This window comes from Limanda limanda, chromosome 18 (genome assembly GCF_963576545.1).
Source record: "Limanda limanda chromosome 18, fLimLim1.1, whole genome shotgun sequence".
Lineage (NCBI taxonomy): Eukaryota > Metazoa > Chordata > Actinopteri > Pleuronectiformes > Pleuronectidae > Limanda > Limanda limanda.
Genome location: NC_083653.1, coordinates 3134948 through 3161950, shown reverse-complemented (window position 1 = coordinate 3161950; position 27003 = coordinate 3134948). Strand labels below are relative to the sequence as shown.

Here is a 27003-nt window from a genome sequence, read left to right as displayed (position 1 = left end):
AGGATCTGAACCCACACTCTCCAGCAGGAGGTTCCTTCAGGAGGATCAGCTCTGTGGGACAGTTGGTCAGCTCTGCCTGTCTGCTCGCATCTACCATCAAACACACACACACACACACACACACACACAGAGACACTACTCTTGCTTCTCTTTGTGGTGACAGGTAAAAAGGAACTGGGCATTTGTAACCACAAAACCCCTACTCACACACTAACACACACTCATGCACACACACACACATGTAGAGGGAGATGAGAAAAGTTCCAGTGTGACGCGATGATGTCAGACTTGTGTGTGTGCGCTGTATTGTAAAATTGTAATGTCTGAAAAAGTGTTATTTCAAAGTAAAGGGGAAACACCAGCAAAATACTGAAACATACTTCGACGCAGCATGAGGTTAAATCCCAGAAAGGTCACGTCTTTGTCTGTCCAACCAAGCAGCACGTCTATTCCACAGAGTAAATACCCAGTGTTGTAATAACATTAGAACCAAGCAGGCTGGATCCAACCTGGTGAAAATCTAATCCTGGACAAATATTCTCTCACTTCAGAGATAATAATAACAGTTGTGTTGACGCTGATAACTCGTGTCGACCTTCTTTCTTCCGCTCGGAACATTGATTCCAAATCGTTGAGGGAATTGATAAAGAATCGGGCCGTTGAGCCCAAATCAGTGATGGCATTGATATCAATAATATCTTATCCATTCCTTTCCGTAGCCCCAAGTCACCAGGACAACAATTTTACCTTTTTAATCACAGAGACCACCAGGGTCGTGTGGTTTTCTCTCTGTGCTGTCGGTATCTCCAGCCGATGATCTCCACTCAGCCTTCAGTCTGAGGAGAAGATCTTTCTCTCTCTGAGTTAATTTCCCTTCTAGACCAAACACTCCGGGGAGAGAGGAGAGAGACGACCCGCTCGCCTCAGCGGGGGGGGGAGCAGGGGGGGGGGGGGGGCCTTCATGCCGTCTCATCGGTTTTTATCTGGGCTTTGGCCGAGGCACCTGTCGTCTGTTTCCTGGAGCCGTGGCGTTTTTATCTGCCAGCCTGTAGAGGAGCCGGGACAAACACTGAGATTAGGATCCGAAGCTGAATCGCTGTAGTCACACTGGTCGGGGGGGGGGGGGGGGGGGGGGGGGGAATGACTGGGATGACTGGTGTGCTTCTCTGCTTTGGGAACACATTTAAAACTTTTTAATTAATTATGATACCTGAACTAAACAAAGGGAAACATGTGATGCTAATTTCCTCAGTTTTTCTGATATTGAACAGACAAATAATCAATTTATGAATCCGTCCTGCTTCACCTGATTCAAAGTCCGACAGCAGAGGAAAGATAGAGATACACAGAGATACACACACATACACAACGTTCTGTGTTTGTGTGTGTGTGTGTGTGTGTGTTGCATCGTCCTCAGTCCTGACTGATCAGAGTCAAATCTTCCGAGCCTTGTTCTCCCTGTGAACCACAATGCTGCAATTAGCATGGAAACCAGTCCACCAGCCCACTGCACATACATCTCTCTCTCTCTCTCTCTCTCTCTCTCTCTCTCTCTCTCTCTCTCTCTCTCTCTCTCTCTCTCTCTCTCTCTCTCTCTCTCTCTATCTCTCTCTATCTCTCTCTCTCTCTCTCTCTCTCTCTCTCTCTCTCTCTCTCTCTCCACCCTTCAATGGGTAAATAAGTGAAGGCTGCAGCAGTGATGATCAGTTGCCGTTCCGTGCAGCCTAATAAGCTGGAATTTGCCTGGCTGCAGTGAACTGTGTGGTCTGAGAGATCGCTCGCTGATTCCTCTGACTGCTACAGAATAAGAATAAAGGAGAGAGAGGCCGAATATAAGTAGCTTCAAGCTGTAGGTTCGATTCCTTTCCTTCGTTCAGGCTCATTGAATGTCCCAGAGGTTCAGGGAGAAACAGTCTGTGCAGAACCAGGTTGGACAGATGTTGGCATCGTTGACGTACGGGTCAATGGTGTTGAAGCAATCTATTCCTCACCTCGTTCTAGAGAATCTTCTATCGTTTTGTTTGTGGTTTGAATGTTTTCAGGTAGAAAATCTCTGCAAATAGAAGATCCACCATGTTAACGGCTGGTTAACACAGTGATGCTTCCACTCAATGAAAACACAGACTTCTATCAGAGAAAACCGACAGAGGTAAAGGAAGAGGGACATTTTCAAACGTGGACAACTTCACCTACAGCGTTACTGAAAGTTCTTATCATGAAACCCATGAAACAAACGTAACAAACTGTTCCTATAGGGACGGGAATCGGCAGGGACCTCCCGATACGATACTTAGGTGGCGATACGATATGTATTGCGATTCTGTAAGTATTGCGATTCGATATTACGATTTCCTGCGATTTCTTTTGTTTTTTTGTTTTTAAAAAAATACTGGACCATGGTGCAAAAATGTTGAATTATACCTTCAAATACAACAGTCAAATTCACTTAGAGCTTTACCAGTTTTATTTCAAATATTAACATTAACTTAATGACTGCCGGGCAGCCAATAGAGAAAATAAATAAAAATGTGCCCTATTATTGTATAGCCCCTGTCAACTGCACACAAACTGACAGATTAAGAAATGTATGCCACTTAGGCTACTTTTAAACAATAAATAAAAGGTAAATTAAATAGAATGGATAAAAGTTTACTTAAAATATAAACTTTGAAATAAACAAAAAGTAGGCTATTGTTGTTTGCATGTAGGCGATGCAAAGCTAGTGCTTGGGTATGTTTAGATCCTTGTGCAAAAACAAGAGCTGGTCAACATGCTCTGGGGTGATGTTGCTCCCCAATATATCCCCCCCCCGGTATAAACCAATAAATATGTTTTAAAAAAACATTAAAAAAAAATCGATTTTGGAGGCAGCATTGCGATTTAAAATCGTCATTCACAAGAATCGCGATTTGTAATTGAATCGATTCTTGTGAATGACGATTTTAAATTAAATTTGAATAAACTCTACCTGCAGCCGAGATGGAACAAAGGAGCAGATTGATGGGGACTAGTTCTAATCCTCTCAGTTCCTCAGTGAAGCTGCACACGGCCGACTGAAGCTCGCTGCCAGGGACTGAGGGGAAAACATAAAAGAGCAACTAGCAGACCAAAGAGATTACAGGCTAACTGTGTGTGTGTGTGTGTGTGTGTGTGTGTGTGTGTGTGTGTGTGTGTGTGTGTGTGTGTGTGTGTGTGTGTTTTGTATGAGTGGGTAGGAACGTGTGAGGGGAATCAGATACTGAAAATAAATGAGAAGCACAGCGAGGAGGAAAGTGAGATGTGTCAGCCCGAGTCTCCACAGGCTCTCTCTCTCTCTCTCTCTCTCCTCTTCCTCCTTCTTCCCACTGCTGCGACGTGGACCTCCCAGCGGCGTCACATTCTCTCTTCAAAACGCCAGAACATTCTTCTTCTCCCGGCTCTGATACGTGCTGAGGCAGGGGGAGCGGCGGGGGGGCAGGACAGTGGGGTGGGAGACCGGCAGGGTGGGTGTTCCTGCTGAGTTATTCTCAGGTGGTGATATCTGAAACACTTCAGGGTAATGAGGCCCTATAGAGTGAGTGTGTGTGTGTGTGTGTGTGTGTGTGTGTGTGTGTGTGTGTGTGTGTGTGTGTCTATTTGGTTGTGTGTGTGTGTGTGTGTGAGTGTGTGTGTGTGATTGGTGTAATAGTTTGAGTCACTGAAATCCTTCATGAGTCCTCAACCATCCACGTGATGCAATCCAACATATTGTGTTGTTTAATGTAAGGACACACAACAGAGGATTTGCGACTTATCATAAGTCGCCCATATTCACAAATCACAGATTGTCTCATAGGGCTTTAACATGGTGAGACATCCTCTGTCCTTAACCCTCAACAAGAGTCAGGACAAACAGGTAGAAATACGTAGAAACCTCAGAGAGACACATGTGAGGATCCGTCTCCCAGGACGGACACAAGTGCAATAGATGTCAAGTGTAGGAAAACATCATCGGGATTAAAGTTTTTTAGCAGCATTGATGAGGGTAAACATTTTGAAGGATAACTTCAATACTTTATGTCAAGCAGTCCTGCTGCAATCATAGTCTTTGGTCAGCAGCCAGCAAGATCATGATCCAGCATCAGGATGGGATCTACTATATGTAGATGTAGATGTAACCGGTTACAGCTCCTGGTGGCGCTGGGGTCTTGAAAAATATTAGAAGGGTCTTGGAAAAAGGTCTTGAAAAGTATTGAATTTAATCTCAGGATTGCTGCATATACCCTGTTATGAGAGGACACACCAGAAAAGCAAGGGTGTTGATGTGTTATTTAGGTGTTGAATCATCAATAATTTTCCCCTCGAAAAACACACAATACTTGACTAGTTTTAGTGGATTCTCTTTGGGTCGTAAAGACTGGAGGGAGCAAAAGAAATCATTTAAGAGAGAGAACAGACGATTTAAAGGAGCCGTTCTATCGCTGGAACGTTTCCCAGTAAGTTTGAACCTTAATTAAGTTCCAGGCTAATGTTTTTAACCCCGAAGAAGAAGTATCTTCCCACCGGGGGGGGGGGAGAGCACAGGAATCTCTGCAGCGCTAAAAGATGCCTGATCGTTCTAGAGCTTAAATACCAGATACATTTCACTTATCACTGAAAAGCTTGATGTGAAAGTTCCACAGTGTTTAGACCTCGGAGCCAAACGTGCACAGGGATTCTCAGGTCACAGCATCTTTAACTGGGAGCTAACGCAGCACTCACCTACTTAAAATCAATAATTCAGCTGTAGAACTTGGCTTCTGGGGGATTTACTGACCAACAGCTCGACAATACGTCTTTTTTTAAAAATTGTCCAGTAGCCTCGCACGACCTCTTATTCATCACAGTGCACGTACAGCACATACTCTAAGTTCCACCTTTAACTCTGTTTAAGGCGGAGCCCTTTAATCCAAAGCCACGGCCTCAGTGATGAAACGTCAGGTTGATCTATGAGGAGCTGCAGCGTCTGTATCGCTTTCGCCTGACTGGCTTTTTACATTAATTTTAACCATCAAAAGACAATTTCTACAGAAGAATTATTGATCTTCCCTCCGAGCCCCTGTTCATATTCATTTCTGCTGCCCCCCCGCCCGCCGCAGGATCGTCTCCGGCGTGAAGCAGCATTACTCAGCACATTTGTGGAAATAACATAGAAGAATGTTTTCCCGTGATAAATGTTGCTCTCAGCCACAAGGCCGGGGAGAAACTTAAATAGTCTCAATGCAGTTTTCCTTTTTTCGTTTGTCCTTCACTTATTTTTTGAAGGTTAGTTTTTAAAAAAAAAAATCCCACAGGAGTACGAGCCGTAATTCTGCCAACTTGTCGGCAGCCTGGCGAAAAATGAAGCATATTTAGAGGCTCGGCACGAATTCAGCACAGCTTTTTTATCGCAGCGATGAAAAACATACTGGACCATTTACACTAATTAAGTTGCCAGCTTCCTTCCTGTTTATCTTCCAGCCTCCAGCGCACATGAGACAAGAGAAGTCAAAACTCTGCACTGAAAAATTGCTTTTAATAGATTCTTTACTCCCTTATAGTTATGTTTTTATTTAATACGACCATGCAGAGTGTGGATTGCTGACTAGGATGCTCAGAATTCAAATATTGCACATTCATTTTCACTTTGAAAGCCGACACTGTACCAGGGAGCCGGGTTTCAGACCCACAGGACGTCTTGTTGGTTATTTCGCTGAAGAAAAGACAGGTCGGCTCCCTTTGAAATAGGCAGAAGCTTTCATGTAGGAAATGGGTATGACATGAGATATTTTCTCTTCTTCAGGAGAATTAAGTTATTTTCGTCGAAATGGCAGGAAGAGCTTTCGTTTCTCTTCAGGCGAATTACTGGCTCATATCTAAGTAAACTAACAATGGGGAATTCTCTGAAATACAGACTGGAATATGAGGCACAGAGTCCATTTGAACTAGAAAACATCAAGCCCATATATTTTTGCAGATAATCTTAGTGTTTAGCTTTGAACCTATTTCTTTAAATATAAAAAAAACAATATAATGGTTACGGCTATAATGATTTATCTAACAACGATAGAAGATAACAGCAGAACCAATATTTAGATTTTTCAAACCATCATATACCTTGTCAGATTATTTTGTACACATGTCATATTATAATTAATTTAATGTCCTATTGAATCCTCCCAGTGTCTAAACTATTCTCCGTGGACCGAACTATGTTGTCAACAGTCCCGGCTTGAGACTAAACTTTTAAATTGTCTACAAACGTCACATGAACAAACACATTAGCTGTTTTCTGTCAAACTCAGACACACCTCATGTTGAGCGCTGATGCTGAGGTGGGAGTTTCCTCGTGAAAACACGACAGCGACAACAATTGTAGAAGCATAAAGCAGCATTGTGTTGCACTGATGCCGTCAACTTATCAGATCTTACACAGCGGCAGGAGAATTTGATTTGGAAGAGAAATTCAGTTGAACGTGAGGCTTATTTCTTTCAGGACATTTTAAATACATGTGTCCCAGCTCACCCAGGGTTCCCACAGGGTTTCAATAGTCTAGAACAGGGGTCTTCAACGTTTTTCAGGCCAAGGCCCCCAAAATTGTGGAGAGATGGAGCAGGGACCCCCTACTATATATATTGTATAAATTTGTGTTTTATATTAAACTGGGCCTAAGGCCATGTATAAATATAGCTACTTTGTTATTGTGCATGCAATACTAAGCTATTCAAATATTTCACGGGTTCATATATTCATGTTTTTAATTTAAATGTGCAAGGTACAGGGTGGCCATGCCACTGCCATTTATAAACATACATCTTGCATACAACACTGAGCTATTAAAGTAATTCACAGATTCGTGTTTTTATTTTAAACATGTAGAAGATACAGTGAATCCTCAAGCCAGCTATGGATGTCACACACACTCCAGCATTAGTGAGATGTCGGACCCTGATGGGAAGCACACAACTTATCTAACCTTGGACTAATGGAGGTTGTCAGGCAGAAGTTAAAAAATAAAAAATTATAAAAAAATGTAAAAATTGTCTAATCAACCAAAGATTTCGCGACCCCCCTGCACTACCTCTGGGACCCCCTAGGGGTCGCGGACCCCCTGTTGAAGACCTCTGGTCTAGAACATTAAGATATCATGTATTAGGTCTTAAAAATATTTAGTGAAATGTTAATTCTGATATTTCCTTATGATATGGGTCTAAAATGTCTTTCATTATGATATTGAAATGGTCTTAAAGTCAAATGAAACTTGTTAAAACCCACAAAACCCTCCCTCTTGACATCATTTCTAACCAATCACTTCGAATACCTCCGTCCCTGCAGCCAATCCCAGCCAGCTCACAGCTCTCCCTCTATTCACTGTGGTCTGGGGAAGTTAAATTGACATTTGCTTGGCTTAGAGACATCATCAGCGGTTGCCGACCACGTTTACTTTACAGGCGTCTGGCTCAGCCGTCCATGAATCAGTGCTGCAGACCGAACAGCGCTCAGTGTAAAGTCTGCTGATTGAAGCAGATCTACCAAGTTATTATATCAGAGAGATGCAAGACAGTCATCTGTAAAAAGCTGTAAAACTGTAAATAATCTATACTGTTTTGTGCAGGTGTAGGAATATGTATATTTGTATATTTTAAATAACATGAATCATCTTCAGGCTGAGAACTGCATGTGTTATTTCCCTGTAGTTCCTCTTTTGGGTCATAACCTTTCTACAATCTTACAATATGTCATTTCCTTATTCCCAAACATGGAGAGAATATGTGCAGAAAAGCCCCAAATCCTGAAATTAATCTGCCGCTGATCTTCAGGCTGAGAGCGCGGCGCTACACGGCTTCTTGGCAAGAACACGGCAATCGCTCAGAGACCAGTAAGACCCTCCGTCTGCTTCTCTGCAGCTTGGATTCTGACAGGAAGATCCAGTCGAGGTGCTCATCCCCACCTTTAGCCTAATCAGAGAAACACGGAGGCGTGGCGCTGCCCACACGGGGAGCGTGGCAGAAATGTTTTCAGTGTGAAGCGCTGCCAATCTGTGATATGATGGCGAATGAGAGGGCGGCAACGGCTCATCTCAGGCCACAGCCGTCCAGACGCTCTCATCTTCCACCGTCTCATCTTCTGACCGTCCTCTGGGCACACACACACACACACACACACACACACACACACACACACACACACACACACACACACACACACACACACACATATCCATTGACTTCCATTTATATGCCTGACCATGACCACTTCATGCTTTACCCTATCCTTAAAGCTGGGGTTGGTTATCCTTGTAAATCTAACATGAGGAGGCTACACAAACCAATGCATCACACCTCCTCCCATTGGCCCTCTCGACAAAGCCACGCCCCCTTATGGACGTGCACTCCTTGACAACCGCTGGAAGACGACTTTCCTCGTGACTCGCTCGCTAACTTCTGTCTGTTGTCTCTGTTTCAGCGGCGGGTTGAGAGCTTCACCAACTTTTCTTGTTTTTATCAAACGTCTTTATTTATTGATGGATATCGGGACATGAGGAGTATTTCAACAATTGAGATTCAAAGGGTTTCAGAAACAAGTCAGCAACCCTTCCTTTAAAATAACCAAAATCCACATCTTAGTGTTTAGGAACATGATGTAAAGCTGTAACCAGAACAAGTAAATACACATATACATGTTTCCTGCAGGCACAACTGATGACAGAGGAGCTTAAACTACAATTTGTTTTACTTTGTGTTAATGTGGCTTTGCACTGCTGCATTTTGAAGGTAGTGGTAGAAACACACACACGCACACGCACACACACACACATATCCATTGACTTCCATTTATATGCCTAACCATGACCACTTCATACTTTACCCTATCCTTAAAGCTGGGGTTGGTTATCCTTGTAAATCTAACATGAGGAGGCTACACAAACCAATGCATCACACCTCCTCACATTGGCCTTCTCGACAAAGCCACGCCCCCTTATGGACGTGCACTGCCTGACAACCGCTGGAAGACGACTTTGCTCGTGACTCACTCGCTAACTTCTGTCTGTTGTCTCTGTTTCAGCGGCGGGTTGAGAGCTTCACCAGCTTTTCTTGTTTTTATCAAACGTCTTTATTTATTGATGGATATCGGGACATGAAGAGTATTTCAACAATTGAGATTCAAAGGGTTTCAGAAACAAGTCAGCAACCCTTCCTTTAAAATAACTAAAATCCACATCTTAGTGTTTAGGAACATGATGTAAAGCTGTAACCAGAACAAGTTAATACACATATACATGTTTCCTGCAGGCACAACTGATGACAGAGGAGCTTAAACTACAATTTGTTTTACTTTGTGTTAATGTGGCTTTGCACTGCAACATTTTGAAGGTAGTGGTAGAAACACACACACACACACTCACGCACACACACACACACAGATACTCCCAGCACGACATGGACAGATTAATCCTTCCTCCTCCTGCAGCCTCACACAGGAGCTTTTCCCGTTCTCATCTGTCTCCTCAGTGATTAAACCACACAGGGAGGAGTGGATGAAGGATTTTATTTTTTTATAACACCTGAGAATGGACATGAAAAAAGTGACACACGCACAAAAATCACACGTTATCCTTTAAGGTTTGAAATCACTGAGAAAATAAAGAAATTGGAAAAACATATTTTAAATGGATGGAGGTTTGTTTTCCTAGATTAAGCATCACAATCACACGGAACAGATTTCGTTCCCTTGAAGCCGGCAGGTCGTTAAAATGCTCGGCACGTGCCGCGTTCCGATATTAAAGGTGTTTTTTTTTAATCGAGCGCCCTGTGCTGCAGTTTGTTTTTGTGCGACAGGCTGAAGCTCTGCTGGGAGATTAGTGACCACAGGACAAACTGCCTGAGCTCATGTCCGTGTGTCTCCGGCAGAACCACAGAGACGATGACCAGAACGAGTCCTTCATTTACCAGCGATGTGATTCTTTTGCAGTCCGTCAAAACCCACATCTCAGCAGCCTCTGTGAGGGATTTAAGCTTTTACTACATCCAGTCTGTCCAGCTCGGGGTTTTGTGTGTTGTCTGTAACGCAACTACACACACTCCCTCTCCCTCACACACACATTCAGAAGTACATAATCAGATCAGTGTGTGTTGCTCGGAGCCGGTGGCTGACAGTGAGGTGGATGGATGGAGGGATCGATGATAAACTCTTCCCACTTCTTTAATCCTCCGTTCCCTCCTGTCCCGTTCAGACTCTGTTTCATCTGCAGCAGAGGAACAGGAAGAGAAAGTGGTATTTAGGAAAACTCTAAAAACTGGTAAATTCAAGATGCTATTGTCTCCACTCGTCTTTCTTTCCGGGGCAGTAATCCGACCTGACGAAGGTTGTCGGCTCCCTGCTGTGCGGTTGTGTACGTCAGGGTCACAGTTGTCGGATGTTGTCTTGGTCATCCAGCGCGTGCAGGGATTTTTTGTTGTTGTAGAATCAGGTGCATTTTATTTAGCTCCTCAAAGCGATGATGAGTCGTTTCTGCTACGACGAGCTCAGACTTTCGCTTCTCCAGCTGTAATTGAACTCTGAGTGGATTCAGGGTGATTGGTTTAGAAGAGCCAGCCGATCAGATAACAGGGGAACCGGAAGAAATCAAGTTGTCCGAGTGGAATTGTTTCTGGCCGTCGGCTCCACGCTTCATCTGTCTGCTGCTGTCTGTGTACTGGTATTTAAAACAGTTAGAACCAGTGGGTGTTTTAAAGGCCGGGAAGAGAAGGGAGGCCATCTTCTTTGTTGGTAGACTGATCAAAATGCTTCTTCTGCAAGAGTTTGTGAAACCAGGGAACTCCTGAACCCCCCCCCCTCTCCATCCTCTCCACCCAGTGAAGGAGCAGAGGGCTTGTTTAGTTGATTACATGTCAAGTCCTCGTCTTCCTCACTCATTGATCCTTCGTCTCACAAGTTAGAATCCGTGTCTCTGATCACGTCTGTAAAACATCAACTGATCCATGTCGCTGTCCAAGGTGCTGAAGTAGTATTTGTAATTCAGCCCTTTGCCTCAGTTTTGTCTCATTCTCCAACTTTTACACCATTAAAAACTCAATCCTGTATCTCTATATTGTAGCCTCTAAATTCTATAGAGTAGAGTCACCTTCATGATCAAAGTAGACGCGAGGCATATTCATAGAGAGGCCTGTCGTATGCCTATAATATTAATATACACTACATCATTCAGCAGTGCTGCAAAAGACGAGTGCAGCAGGGAATGAGAAAGAGAGAGAGAAGATAACTGGATAAAATGGAATGGTAGAATTAGAGATGTCACAGTTATACGGCAGCTCCGTCCTTAGGGAGGAGAGCACGGGTGAGTGTGTTGTTTGGTGGTGTGTGAGCAGGCGGGAGGAGGATACTCCCATCGGGACAGCCCCCGCTGTTACAAGAACATAACCAACTCCCTACTGGTTGAAACAGAAAGTGGTGTAACAGCAATATCTCTCTTACACACTAATGCATTATTCTCTCCATACTTACATAACCACATGTTCTCTCACGGTAAAGAGGATGTTTATTATATTGTCATTCGGTGAAGCCATGTTCAATCCCCGGCTTCCTGAGTGAATGTCTCTCCACTCTCTCACCCTTATATTACACTTTATTATATAATGGTCGCTATATTTCCTGCTTTGGAGATGAATGCTGGCATTGAACGTGGTGAGTAATGAGTTTTTAGAATCCAGTTTGGACTCGGTTCTTTGGGGAAAGTGGATTTGATGCACATCCAAAGGCTGAATGACGACTGTAAGAAAAGAAGTGGAGTTGATCGTTTTCTCACCGAACTCAATAGCAAATCCTCGGAAGGAGAGAGAGAGTGTGATGAACCCTTTCAGTCGGCCTTAATAAAACCTGGGCAAAGAGCTGCTGTCGAAAAGGCTGACACCGCCAAGACCTGTGGAAAGATGAGAAGAGACAGAGGAGAGGAAAGTAATCGACTCAGGGTCTCCTCAAAACAAATATATACACACACGTATACACTCACACAGCCAACAGCACCGAGGCTGCGTCCCAGGTGTATCATTGAGATCAGAAAGTTGAAGGAAAGTGCAAAAGGCTCAAGGAGCAGACCTTGTTTTTCTCTTATTTGACATCTCACTTTATCTCTCCTGCCACAGACGACTGGATTTACAGAAACAGAATTCATAATCATATAAAACACCGAAGCAGAGAGCAGCCGACCGGTCTCGTGCACAAAGACATTATCGCCGGCGGTTCTGACACGTGCACGAGTCGGAGCATCTGTCACAGTTACACCGGCTTTAATGCAAAATGAATAAAAGCCTCCATGTTGTCATTTATTTATCCATCAAACCATCAGATGTGAAACACGCACATTGTAACACTGGTACATCGTTTTACTACAAGATGAAGAGTGCAGCCATTTTAAATGAATTTCTCACTCTCTCTATTTGTGTGTGTGTGTGTGTGTGTGTGTGTGTGTGTGTGTGTGTGTGTGTGTGTGTGTGTGTGTGTTCAAGACGAGAGTGAACAACAAAATGCACTCAGAACTTTGCTAATGGCTCCAGATGGTGCTTATTATTCAATTAGAGACATCTCTGCTGTTTAGATTACGTAATACAGTAACAACACAGACACACACACACACACACACACACACAGGAACACACACAGGCCATGTGCCTTTACTGTACCGTACATGTGTATACGCAGCACTTGCCAGATGAACTGTTTACATATCAGCCTCAGTCTTGTTAGGGTTTGTGTTTAGTTTTATTTCCTCCACAGAAACAGTCGCTGAGGCTCAGATTCACATTTGTTGGTGAATTTTTACCTGTTTAGAACCGAAAGAGGATTTATCACCAAGGTTCAGACTTTCATATATGTTTCTATACTTAAATGTAAGTGTACATGCACCTCTCCACACCTCTGATCCTGTTTGTGGTTCGTGAAACAATCGAGAAGCAGAAATCTCAGTGAATCTGATACAGGCGTCAAAATTGAGCTGTTACAAGCGAAAAGTGAAAACCAGTGAAAACAGTTTAGTCTTTTAATTGTAACATTTGATGTTTGCTGCTGAAAACACGAGGCGCTGCTCGTGTCGCTGCCAAACACCGAGGGTGAGTAAAACGCCTGGCTTTGTTTTCCCCATCACAACAAATGTAATGTTTATGAGTCACATTGTAATTAGTTAAACAGGAGTTAGTGTTTGTTTGATATCGGTTCAATTTGATATTCTGCTTGATCTGTGATGGTTGTTTTATTTTGAATCTTTTATGTGAAGCGAGGTCAGGCAGGGTTTTGACTTTCAGTAAATTAGGGAAAATATTCACATGGACAAAGACCAACGAGTTTATAACCAACTTGAAATATTTGGCAGTTTTTTAAAAGCTATATAAGTTATTTGCATTAAAAGCTTTCCCAGCCAGCAGAGCAGAACATGTACAGTCTGCTTTTCACTTAACTCCATTTTGTTTTTCTGCCTCCATCAGTCGACAGGTTTGTTTTTTTACAGATTCCTTCATTTAAAAACCTGAAGCCGATGAGGTTTTATTTAGTTTGATAGTAAACGTGCTGATCCTCTGATTCAGATTTCTTAATCAAGCACAAACTTTGCGTGTTGCTCATCAGCTCGGCTCCGTCTCAACAGCACCACCACAGAACGTCCCATAATTAGTCTTCGGATTAAGGTGCACCTTACAGTTTAGCAGATCACAGCCACACATTATAATTAAAGTAATTACGCCTGCTTGCTCGCCCTCTCTCTCTCTCTCTCTCTGCTTCGTTAAATTCACTCCCAGTAAACGCATAATGTCGAGGCTTTGGAAATGAGACGCCACTTCGCCCCATGTGAACATTATTCAGTCTGGAAATATGAAAGTTTGGAAAGTGGAAGTTGATATGCAGCATATTGCAGAGATGAGAGTCAGAGAAGCAATATTAGATTTAATCTGTAAATGGCTGGTGTGTAATCTCCTCAGGAAAGATATTTTTAATGATAAAATCATAACAAAAAAATTGTAATACAAGAAAGTATCCATTTTTATACACTGTTAATGCATCATAAAAGGAGGATAGAGGAGAGAAAGGTGTAGGACTGTGACTTTAATCCAACAATCTGTTCATCTAATCTCCTTCAAATGTGGCATCTTTGTTACCAGGAAACCCAAAGAAGTGTTAATTATACATTATAATATATTTTGAATCCCGCTGTTATCCCTAAATTATCGTAATAAACATATAGTTAACACAACCAGAAGAAAAAAGATTGTTCTAGTCACTCAACAGTCAACTATTCTTCTATTTCTATTAATTGTTATAATCATTTTTTAGCCAAATTACCAAACATTCCCTAATTTAAATTTCTCAGATTATTTTTGTCTTATGTAACAGTAACTAAACTTACTAAGATTTGACCCATTCTACGAACAAATCAAGGGATTTCCAAACATCACTACAGACAGATTTTAAATTCTTCTGTAGTTTCTTCTGTAGTTCTCTTTTGATCTCAATAACACAACCTAGATAGACAAATTCATGTAGAAAGAAAGCGACTGATTGAAACTGGACTTCCTTTGTGCTGGTATCACCTCTGAGCACACACAGACACACATGATTCTACACAGAATAACACACACAGGAGGAGGCTAACAACTGGTTAATTGCATATGAACGGGCTTCAAGCAGCGTGTTAACTTCAATAACCTTGTCTGCTTCATGACACAAATGTGAAATATGTCAGCTGAGCAGATCGAGTGAGGAGCGACGCAACCAGATTGAGTCTCACGCTCAAAATTAGAAATTAAATTTCCAATTAGACGATGATTGAACGATAATGAGTGTATGAAGATAATGATAATTACCTTCCATTGTACCTCGGGAGGCTTTTACTCTCTCGTCTCACCACAGCGTTCAGGTGAGACTTCAGGGAGGAAAACACCAGGATGTTCAGAACATGGACAGATGGGTTTAATCAAGCTTTTACTTCTAGTGGATAGAAAGCTGATTCGATAGATCGGATCTTAACTTAAAGTTCAAATGTATCTGCTAGATCAATCATTACTTAGACATGGATGTATTAAGGGTTAAATATTCAGAGGAGAAAGAAGACCACAGGGCTGATTTCCCATCAACACAACAAAAGTTATGCAGCCGTGGTGATGAAGTTAATTGCTTGCCAAATCAGTGTTACACTAAACTGCCCCCTGCGACAGCGCCTGCTCAGAAAGGGTCCCGCCAGCGAAATGACACATCAATAGTAGTTGAGGCAATTAAGCGCCGCTCCCCCCCGTCGCCCTTCCTCCACACGGTTAATGATTCTATCCCCAAGTGTGAAGAAATCAGTGCAGTGCTACCAAAATACAGTCAGTCATGTCTGAGCCTTTGCTTTAGGTTCACCTGTGAGGAATTAAGGTAAAGATGATTCTGAATAATAACAGTTTTATAGGGTTTATTCTCTTTTAGGGTCCAGTATCGGAAACTGAATTGATCTTTAAGGAATATTTTTGCATTTGGGGAATTTCCCTTTGTTCTGTTTCCTGTGTGAGAGTCAGAGAAGTTGATCGATACCACTCTCAAAACTGTCAATGACATAAACTACTGGTTTGTCTGCTGCTGTGTCTTCATACAAAGGTTTCGGTGTGTTAAATATATTATATTTAGAATTTGATACACTCAGGGAACGCAGTACAATTAAAGATATATTATAAAAACTTCCATACTGCCTGATTCCCTTCCAATTATAAATGAGGTTCTTCTGGATATCAGAAACCAACAATCACCTCATTATTGATCACATGAATTATGTTGATGTCCTGATTTTAATCCTCTTTAATCTCAACTTCTCGTTTTGAGCTGTTGTGAACGAGAGCATAAAACACTGAAGCATCTTGATCGCAAAGTAAAATCCTGTGTTTTACGACCTAATTAAAAACGTATGACTCATCTCTTCTGTCAGACGACGTCACATCGCTGTTGTTGAAATGCTCTGCGGGGATTCGCTCTAATTAAACTTTTATTTTCATTATTTGGTGCAGTGTCGGTCGTTATTGTTGCCAAAAAAAGGTTTAGAGACGATTCAGGACGGTGTGTCAGGTGCTAACCTTTCTCGTGACGATTCCCTGAAGCTCGATATCCTTATAATTTGTGAATAAATCTGCCAGTGCAGTAAAAGACCAAGTCATGATTTTTTTTCTAATGGTGCAGAATCCTTTACTTTCTCCCAGAAACGAACCTCGAGAACACAAAGGTTTAGGATTCATGGATTTCTTTTCACGTTGTTTTCACTTTTCCAGACTGTATCCAAACAAAAATGGTAGAAAAGAAAATTACAAGAGTGAGAGAATATCTTTGCATCTCTTGGATGATATTTAGGTCATATACAGTAGTTGCTCTGTATGGATGGAGCATCATGAGGCAGCAGAAAGTACAGCAGGGGTTGAAAAGTCACATTTACAGCAAACAGAAGGAAGTTCCAGATTTCTCCAGTGTTTGACAGGAGAGTCATATTTCCCTGAACAGCGAGCAGAGGCTGGAAGTCTCAGCGAGTTCCTCAGCTGTGACTTTCTCCGCAGCTGACGGATGGAACTCGTGGCATTTGGCTGTCACCGTATCGATCCGCCTGGTGTCTCTGTCATTTATGCAAAACTCCTCCAAGGACACGCAGCGATCGACCGGAGGAGCCGAGGAAGCATCAGCGCCACCAGACTCTCTCTTTCTCTCTCTCTCTGTCTCACACCCCTCTCCCTCTCTCCCTTTCTTGCTTTCACACAGTCACACCTCAGACTAATGAACGCACACAAAGGCACACAAAGGCACACACTCGGACACACTCACCAGCAGCTTGTCATTGTGTTTAATAAAAGGAAGCTCAGGTTGCAGGCTCTGTTAATTACCTGCGCCAGACAGGTTCGGGTTTTTGCCCGTTAACTCTCGTAGTTAGCAGGATTATGCAAAAACTACTTGACGGATTACAATAAAACTCGGTGGAAGGATGAAGTATGGAACAGGGGAGAAGCCAGGAAATGTTGGTGCAGGTACAGATCAGGGGGTGGATCCAGGATTTGGGTTTTCACTTAAGCACCAATGATGAAAATCCTGTAGATCAAGGTGTCAGTGTGTGTCACTGGCTCTTCAATATATGTTTCATAATACTAGAACTATTCATTTCCTCCATATAGTTTTTATAGAATGAAACGACGGCTCACTTACACTTAAATGTGAAATCTGAGCGTTGACAGGCATCTCCAGGCGCCTTGGAAACAATATCAGTGTTTGTCATGTTGCCGCCTTCCAAGATCCAATATTGGTCGATGCCTCATGATGACAGTGATGGCAATATTCTCAGCCTTTGTCTCCCAGGCGAACACAAACACAGACACACACACACAGACACACACATTAACACAAAACTGTCTGTGCCTCCTTGTTTAGCAGGCACTGATTACACTGATGAGTTTGGACACGGGCGAGGAACTTGACAGTCTCTCCCGGTGTTTGTGTTCTTCAGGATATTTGTTATTTCATTGTGTGTGTGTGTGTGTGTGTCTGTGACAGCGTTATGATTATGGCCTCTCATCCGCAGAAGTGCTCCGATGACTCTTGTTGTGTGATGGAAGATTCTCAGCTCCTGTGACTGTTACGTCTGCTCCATTCACTTCCTAAGCTGATGAGAGACCGAGCCGGCTGAATGATTTATACTTGTTTTATTTTTGTTTTGGACAGAACTGGATTTTCCACACGCAGCTTTATTTGTCTCCAAGTGGTTTGTCTCTGATCTGATTCTCCTACGTGAAGAAACAGTCGACCACTTTGTTCCTGTCGCAAACGTTTCAACCACTAAAGTTTACTCCAGAGATTCATGGTCCCCAGAGGATCATACCAACTTTCCTGATTCTCCTTTGATGAATAATTCGATTTATGACCAAATACCTGCAGAATTAAGACGTGTCTTAGTTTCTCTTGTTGAGTTATGACAGAGATAATTCATTGTGGTTATCAGTGGAAACAGGGGTCTCTGAGTGATGGAAAAGCAACGCTCAGTCTTCATTTGGCTCAGACACCGAAGTCAGAGTCACGAGTCAGAGTGTGTGTGTTTTGTATTTATTTTTATTTATTTAAGTATAGTGTAAACTTTTGTTAACAGTTTGTATGTTATTCATAGTTTTAAGTTAAAAAGGGTTTTGTATTTATTTATATTTATAATCTACTTTAAACAGTTAATATATTTGGCAATAAAAAAAACCTTTCTTAGTCAAGTATCGTTTTGTGCACTTTTTTGAAAAAAGTATCGGTTCAGGCACCGTTTAGGAACAGGTATCGTTTTAAAAGTATCGGTTAGGAACCGGTATCGGATAAAAACCAAACGATACCCATCCCTACATGTCACACTACACACTTTCATGTCTCACGAAGACACGACAAGCCAGCTGCCCTTCTTCTTCCTCTCGTCCTCTTTCTCATTCTGCAGACAGACTTCGGTCCAGAGTAAACAAAGACTCTTTACCACCATCGCCCAGTTCAATGTGCTGAATTATTGACCGGGATTTTCAAAGAGGCAACGCATAGCTTTGTTTCTCACGGCAGGGAGGGAAGCATGGGTGGGGGGGGGGGTGGAAGGCGTCTCCTGGTTTTTTCATGTGGAAATTGTAAAACCCGTTTCTTCCTCCTGACTCGGCCTGTGAGCAGAGGATCACTGCTCTGTCAGATTATCGCTCTCTGGATGGCTGCATGTATTTTTGGGACAGATTTAAAGGTCAATCTCATGCACAATAGTTTGCTCGTGTTATTTTTATCCGCAGACGAACACGACATCGAGCGATTTCTAATTCACGACGTATCACTGATGCTTCTCAGCTCATACACTGAGCCTCGAACCGGGGGGGGGGGTTGCTACAGAATTTACTGTACACAGCAATTTGCATTTGAACTGATTAAAATTGTATAATGCAGTAAATGATTAATGTGAACTGGATTATTCGACAACATTTACACATTAATCCACATTGATGTATATTTCTTTATGAAGAGGTGGATGAATCATCTCCTCTTCCTCCCACCATCCAGAAATGAAGCCAGAATCTTCCGGAATCGAACGTTCTCCGTTACAAAACACATCAATATCCGCTTTACAGTCATTTTACAGTTCTGTCATGTTTTCCTCTTCACTTCACTTCTGTCCACTACTGTCCACCCGTGTGTCCTCCTGTGAGATCAGTCTGACCGGCCCGTGTTTCCTCTTCCTCTCTCGCAGGTTATCTATGCTCTGAACACGAAAAACGACGAACACGAGGCGGCCATCGCCACCTTGAAGGAGGCGCACGAGGAGGAGGTGCAGCAGATCCTCTCGGAGACCAGAGAGAAGATACTGCAGGTTCTTACTTTGCATTTTAATTTGTTATCACCAAGAGCTGTCACACAAACAACTTGACTTGAGGACATTTCAATAAGGAGAAAAGGGAGTTTTTATGGGTGTGAATGAATATTAATTCAAATAAGTAATGTAATAAATTGCGGCTTCCTGGAGTAGAAAAAGTAAATTACTGATGAAATGACAACTTGTGAGTTATAAATATCTTTTTCTGGTTTAATTAATGCAGTGCAGCAAAGACTTTGTACTTTTTCACATGAGTATCAGGGAGTTTTGATTTAAAGAAGACAGGATTTTAAATGGATTGAGATATGACATGGTTCATAAATCCTTCATACACAGACCTGACACATGCTCAGCTTCTATAGGTGCACGACCATCTCATAGCAGCCGATGTGCTGGAGAGCCAGGGAGCTGAGATCACATTTACCAACTCATTAATATTAAAACAGCTGAATATTTATAATTCAGGTGTACATGCCATCACTCCTAATGAGGATGACTTGCTTCCTTGATGGCAGTGAGACTAATCTAGAAGCTGAGCATCGAACATCAACGTCAGGCAGGAGAATAAAAACTCTTCTGATTCCAGTCAGACGGAGGCTTTTAGCAGCCGGAGGGTTTTTCATTCCAGAAAAACAGCCAATATGGACACTGGTCTCTTTCTTTTAGCCTTTCAACACAAAGTGAAGTGAATATATTTAGTTGTGACTGAGATTGAATAGGTAGCCGTGTGAAAATGGCTTTTGTCAAAGGCCTTTTCAGACGAGGAACATTGTTTTTGCCTTTGTGGAAATTCTGGAAAGTCGTTTTCACCTTTTCGCTGGACTCTGAGACCAAAGAAGCTCAGATCACAACTCTCACTCACCACTATATTATATCCTCATGATTAATGCACATTTAGTCATAGATGCAGGTGACTTGTTTGACAAGTGTCTAACTGGTTCCTACTCGTCTGTTGCAGTACAAGAGTAAGATCAGCGATGAGATGGACCTGAAGAAGCGGATCCAGTCTCTGGAGGAGTCCATGGAGCTCCACGAGAGGATGAAGAGACAGGCGCTGGCCGAGTTCGAGAGCTACCGCCAGAGGGTGGAGGACATGCAGCTGTGCACCGAGGCGCAGGTAGACGGAGGAATGGTGTTTCTGTGTGTGTCTCTGTGTGTGTCTGTGTGTGTCTGTGTGTGTCTGCAGGACGCTGCAGTCACAGTTGCAGCCAATCAGACGCTAATGTCTGTTTTTCTGGGTCCTGCTGCGAGGCCGGAGAGCCGCTCTCTGTCTGCAGCGCCTTTGTCTTCTGGTCTGAACGCTGCTGTCGTTGTGTTGCAGTGGAAGTGAGATAATGCACAGCTTCTCTCAGCTTGTATCTGGGTCAAATCAGCACAATCACAAGGATGACAGATCGTCCTGTGTGTGAACTGATCAGGGATCAGAGGAACAGCAGCTTGCTGCGTCGTCTGTGTGATACAATCCCAGTTGGTGTTTTTCTTTTTGGTTTTGCTCCCTGTTGCTTTACGTTAATGAATCCGAGGGAACATATGATGTTTTCAGAGTTATTCATCACAGTGGGTTGAACTGGTGAGAAGCTATTTCCAGATTGTTCAGTGACGCAGTTTCAGCTGGGAGAAATAAACATACCCCCCCCACGTCTTAAAGAGACAGATGCTGGCAGATGATTTGTCCAACAATACATACGTCTGATTATCAGTTATAATAAGTTTGGTAATTTGATGCTAAAACAAGTTGGCAGCTGAGACTCGTGATTGGTTGAGCACACGTAGCAACGGGAAACGTGCAAGGTGGCGACGTTCGAATCCAGGATATTTTACTTTACTATTTTACGTTTTATTCACAGATGAACTTTGTGTACTAAGGCAGTCTGTGTGTGTCTGTCAGTGTGTTGGAGGAGTATCTGTAGCGCTCTTCAGCTCCTGGTGTATTAGCTTGATAACTCACGTACAGTATTCAAGTCAGACAGTCTGGACTGTGTGACCTTTACTTTGTGAGTGTGTGTTTGAATGGAGGAGAGTTTCAAATCGATACAGCAGCTGACAGGTATTAGACGGACGGGTGTCGTTATACAGGTTTATTTATACACAGAGAGGGAAGAGGATGTGATTCTGAGTGACACACAAACCTCATCAGTTTAAATTCAACGTGAGCAAACTGCTTTAGAGCTTCAGGTTACACAAAATTCAAATTCTTATTTTTCTATCTGCTGCTGTGGTCAAATTAAAACGTTTCAGGCAGTTCGGCCAAATTAAATAATAAATTGTTTCAAATCTGCTCCTTACACATGATTATTATTTGCTGCACCGACTTCCACACATTCAGAAACCATCCGGTTCATTGTCAATACTGTTCATCGTGTGGTGCCTGATTGACACTGACAGGCTGCATCAGGGATCCTCCAGTCATATCCGCACATCGAGTGGCAGCTTACTCACAAACGGTTGGTTTCTGTTTAGTTTGCTTGCTGGTTTTCCGTGCTAAATTAGAGCCGACAGGTCGGAAGCCAGAAGGTCAAATTCCCCCTGAGCCAGAACATCACCACCTGGCCTGAAGCTTTTAAAAAGTTTACCCACAGTGTAAAGAAGCCCCTCAAATCCATAAATCAATCCCCCTGTTAGCCCAGGCCTTTACTCTCCGTCTCCTCCGGCAGCACACGCAGCGGGTGGTGTCCATGTCCAGGGAGGTGGAGGAGATGCGGCGGTCCTTCGAGGAGAAGCTGCGCACCTTCAGCCAGGCCCAGGCGCAGTTCGAGCAGGAGAAGAAGGTGGCGCTGGAGGAGCTGAAGGGCCAGCACAGGCAGGAGATCCAGGAGCTGCTGATCAACCACCAGAGCCACAACGCCAACTACAGCAAAGACCAGGAGAAACTGGGCCAGCTGCACAAGGCTGAGGTAACTGCTGCGAAGGTAGAGAAGCTCCCGATGAACACGGCATCGAGCTGCGTCACAACACGGAGACTAGAAGACAGTGACACGACTGATTTCCCATTAATTACCTGGATTGGGACAACCCACCATATTAATTTTTTCCTGCCACAGTTTCAGATTGAACCCCCAAAACGGTTCACACTTCTCAAAACAACAAATTTGTTAATTTGGTTTTTCTTCTGTTGCTGCCTTGTGTAGCTGTGAGCTGCACGATCTGCCTCATGCTTGCTCGTGCTCCATAAAGTTATTACCGTCCATGCAGACAGTCAGTCCTCTGCTGCTGCTACTGCATCTCTAGAGCAGGTGGAACTTTCTATATACAGGCACTGCCATTGTTATCTCATGTATCTCTATTATCTCTCTTAACAAAACCTCCGAGTCTGTACCGACTGTTTGAAGATGTCCTTCCTGATTTGTTGCAGGTGGACTCTTTGGCGGAGCGGGTGGAGGAGCTCAAACAAGACAAGAAGAGGCTGGTGGAGGAGTACGAGGCCAAACTCAGCAAGGTACTGCACCCACAGTACTACATTACATTTAAACACAGATGGAAGTTAATGAAAGCATGATGAGGAGATGGTTATGCACATAATTGGACGATCGGCTTCATGCAACATCATGTACATATACTGTATCTTCTGAGGACAGCAAAACCTGGATGATGGAATAATGAGATGCATTTTTGTCCTGAAGCAAATGTAAATATATATTTTATCCGTTTAGATTCTTGTATTTATTGAGGGAAACCTTGTGACTGCGTTCTTAGTCCAGGCAAAGTAGCGTTTTACGACCGACTAATTGTAAAATAATTTTTTTTCAGCATAGATCATTTCTATGAGGTGTCCAGAACAACATACTAAAAGTCCTAAGAAATCCTAGTTGAGGAAATATGTTTAATTCTCATCAATGTGTGCCAATAAGGCAACAATACACCCCAAAAAGACTATTTTTTTCCTTTACTCCTATCAAAATAAAACTTTACACAATGAAAGTAACCATGAAACGTAACATTTTTTGTATTACAAGTTTCTTTGAAAATGAATTTGAATATGCAAATGAGCTATACACTAATCGAATATGCCCCAAATACACCCAAATAGGCTTAATTTTTTCCTTTACTCCTACCACAATAAAAGTAATAAAAAAATAGTAAAAGTATTTATGAAAAGTAACTTTTTTGTATTACAAGTTTCTTTTGAAATGAATTTGACAAGCACATGAGCTCCACACTTATTGAATATGTCCTAATTTGCATAGGCAGAAACACCATTCATATGTATGACAAATACATACATAAATTCATTTTCAAAGAAACTTGTAATACAAAAAATGTTACGTTTCATGGCTACTTTCATTGTGTAAAGTTTTATTTTGATAGGAGTAAAGGAAAAAAATAGTCTTTTTGGGGTGTATTGTTGCCGGGCCTTATATGCACACATTGATGAGAATTAAACATATTTCATTGATGAGAATTAAACAAAAGTCTTAAGGATTTCTTAAGACTTTTTGTATGTTGTTCTGGACACCTCATAGAAATAATCTATGCTGAAAAAAATTATTTTACAATTACCTCTATTTTTGGCTCCAAAATGGGTTACTTTGCCTGGACTATCTAGTGGAATTCGTTCCAGCACAGTAGCATTAATAGGAAGTGGACGAGCTCTTGTGAGCTTAACTGAACGTCCTTTAAAAAAGACTCCATTCACTGACACTCTTATGACGACCTTGATGAAAGTGAAGGTCGTGAGTGTCACGTTGTATATACGACATCTCAAAGCTGTTCAGCCGCCTCACTCACACACAGTGCTGGAGACACACTGTGTTTTATATCCTCCATCAAGCTGTGTGGACGTGTTCTCCTCAGTGACGGATGGTTTCTCACCCGTGTGTCTGTCCCCAGGCTCAGGCCTTCTACGAGCGCGAGCTGGAAGCCATGAAGAGAACGCAGCAGCTGACTGCCGACAACCTGTTGGCATGGAAACGCACCGAGTCCGAGCTGCGGCGGGAGTTCCAGAGTCAGGAGGCGGCTCTTCAGAAGACGCTCGGCAAGCTGCGGGCCGAGCTGGTCCGGGTGACGGACGAGGCCCGGGAAAACCGGGACAAGTCCCACAAGCTCCACTCGTCCCTCAACACGGCCGAGAGCAGCGTCAAGGTGAGCGGGAACCAATCAGATGATTCCACTCATCACAGCTTCCTGTTGTCACAGAACTCTGAAGGACAGCAACAGTCTGAAGAGTGACTGGACTTATACTAAAACAGGTTTTATGGACAGGCTACAAATCTGACCTTTGGAGCAGATGATGAAATGAAGGTCAAAAACACACAAAACTAAAGGTATTTTATTAATTTTCAATACTTTTAAATCAGGCTATATGTATTTTTTCAAAAAAAACATATAGCCTGATGATGGCCTCAATGATGGTTTTTATCAAACTTATGACAGAGAAATTTGATTGAGGCTTTATAATTTAGACTATAACCATTGACTTAACTGTAAATAACTAAATACAAATAAAATACAATGTATTTATTGGCTTAATGAAAATGACGGTTAACAAATACAACCAGATATGTTGAACATGAATTGAAGAAGATAAACAAATACTTTTTAATGTGAAATGGAAACATAAATGAATATATTCTGCATAGTTTACTCCATAAAATAAAAGTGTACATGTCGGCAAACAGAAAAAAACACTGCAAATATTCTGTTAAATAAATCGGTCGAGCTTAATTTGAGTTATAATTATAATTTGATTAGCTACAGATATTCTGTTGAGGTCATAGTGATCTTAGGAACTACAACTGAACCCTTTTAGAAATTACCCAGAAAACAACTGGAGATTTACTCTGCCACCTTCAGAAAAACATCATTATTTAGACGGAGTCTTTTATTAAGGTTGTTCACACAGAAAGAAAAGGAAATGTTTGCCCTGTGTTGTTTGCACAAAGAAACTGAGACGAGAAGAAAAGACTGGAAGGAAAAATAAGAAAGTCCCGAGTCCATTGATTCCCTTTAACATCTGTTGCTTTTCACTCAGAGAATATGAGGTGTTTGTCTGTTTGTGACTCTTTCATGGGGTCGTCTTACTTTTGTTATATATTATTTATAGCTATCAGACAATTAATAATCTATTGAGGTTGTTTACATTAGGAAGGAGCAACTAGAATGTCAAACACTCAGAGACTTCAGTCCCCTGAATGTGAGAATGGACAAATGGACCGGGGTGAAAACATACCCTCCTTTTGACTAATGTCTTGGTTAAGATAATCACAATAACAATAATTACAGAAAAAAATAATAAGAACATTTATTTAGCACTTTTCAAAACAAAGCTAGAAATTGCTTTACAAAACAAAAGCAATTAAAAACTGTTTTATTATTAAACAATCATTACAAGATTGCCTTAGGTAGAAAAATCTGTTAATAGGTGACTCAACAAAAACGTGGTTCATACCTTGTGCCCAGTAAAAGCAAAATTATAAAGGTATTGTTCCATAGAGTCTAACTCTAACACAAGGAGGCTGATAAATGTTTTTATTAACAATATCTTAAAATCAATTCTGCCAAGAGTTCAGCTCTCTGGAAGTAACGTGCAATGGTGTGATGGCAAAAATAGCATTTCTGTTGGTTTTTAAATCCCTTGTACTGGTTTTGATATTGTCTGAGTTGTGTAGTGTCTGTGAAGTAGAATGAGTTGTGAAGTGTCTGTGGAGTAGAATGAGTTGTGTAGTGTCTTTGGAGTAGAATGAGTTGTGTAGTGTCTGTGGAGTAGAATGAGTTGTGTAGTGTCTGTGGAGTAGAATGAGTTGTGTAGTGTCTGTGGAGTAGAATGAGTTGTGTAGTGTCTTTGGAGTAGAATGAGTTTTTGTAGGGTCTTTGGAGTAGAATGAGTTGTGTAGGGTCTTTGGAGTAGAATGAGTTGTGTAGTGTCTTTGGAGTGGAATGAGTTGTGTAGTGTCTTTGGAGTAGAATGAGTAGTGTACTGTCTGTGGAGTAGAATGAGTTGTGTAGTGTCTGTGGAGTGGAATGTGTTGTGTAGTGTCTGTGGAGTAGAATGAGTTGTGTAGGGTCTTTGGAGTAAAATGAGTTGTGTAGTGTCTGTGGAGTAGAATAAGTTGTGTAGTGTCTGTGGAGTAGAATGAGTTGTGTAGTGTCTTTGGAGTAGAATGAGTTGTGTAGTGTCTGTGGAGTAGAATGAGTTGTGTAGTGTCTGTGGAGTAGAATGAGTTGTGTAGTGTCTGTGGAGTAGAATGAGTTGTGTAGTGTCTTTGGAGTAGAATGAGTTTTTGTAGGGTCTTTGGAGTAGAATGAGTTGTGTAGGGTCTTTGGAGTAGAATGAGTTGTGTAGTGTCTTTGGAGTGGAATGAGTTGTGTAGTGTCTTTGGAGTAGAATGAGTAGTGTACTGTCTGTGGAGTAGAATGAGTTGTGTAGTGTCTGTGGAGTGGAATGTGTTGTGTAGTGTCTGTGGAGTAGAATGAGTTGTGTAGGGTCTTTGGAGTAAAATGAGTTGTGTAGTGTCTGTGGAGTAGAATAAGTTGTGTAGTGTCTGTGGAGTAGAATGAGTTGTGTAGTGTCTGTGGAGTAGAATGAGTTGTGTAGTGTCTGTGGAGAAGAATGAGTTGTGTAGTGTCTGTGGAGTAGAATGAATTGTGTAGGGTCTTTGGAGAAGAATGAGTTGTGTAGTGTCTTTAGAGAAGTATGAGTTGTGTAGTGTCTTTGGAGTAGAATGAGTTG

General features: G+C 42.2%; 1 protein-coding gene across 1 annotated transcript in view; it reads left to right on the top strand.

Annotated features, from left to right (window-relative positions):
* The window catches only part of fam184ab (family with sequence similarity 184 member Ab), a 105374-nt gene that overhangs the window by 22799 nt on the left and 55572 nt on the right, over window positions 1-27003 (top strand). Inside the window, exons 2-6 of the mRNA XM_061091859.1 lie at window positions 19215-19334; window positions 20296-20454; window positions 21992-22231; window positions 22690-22773; window positions 24165-24416. Of these exons, the coding sequence (XP_060947842.1) occupies window positions 19215-19334; window positions 20296-20454; window positions 21992-22231; window positions 22690-22773; window positions 24165-24416 (855 nt within the window). The remainder of the gene's footprint in view (window positions 1-19214; window positions 19335-20295; window positions 20455-21991; window positions 22232-22689; window positions 22774-24164; window positions 24417-27003) is intronic.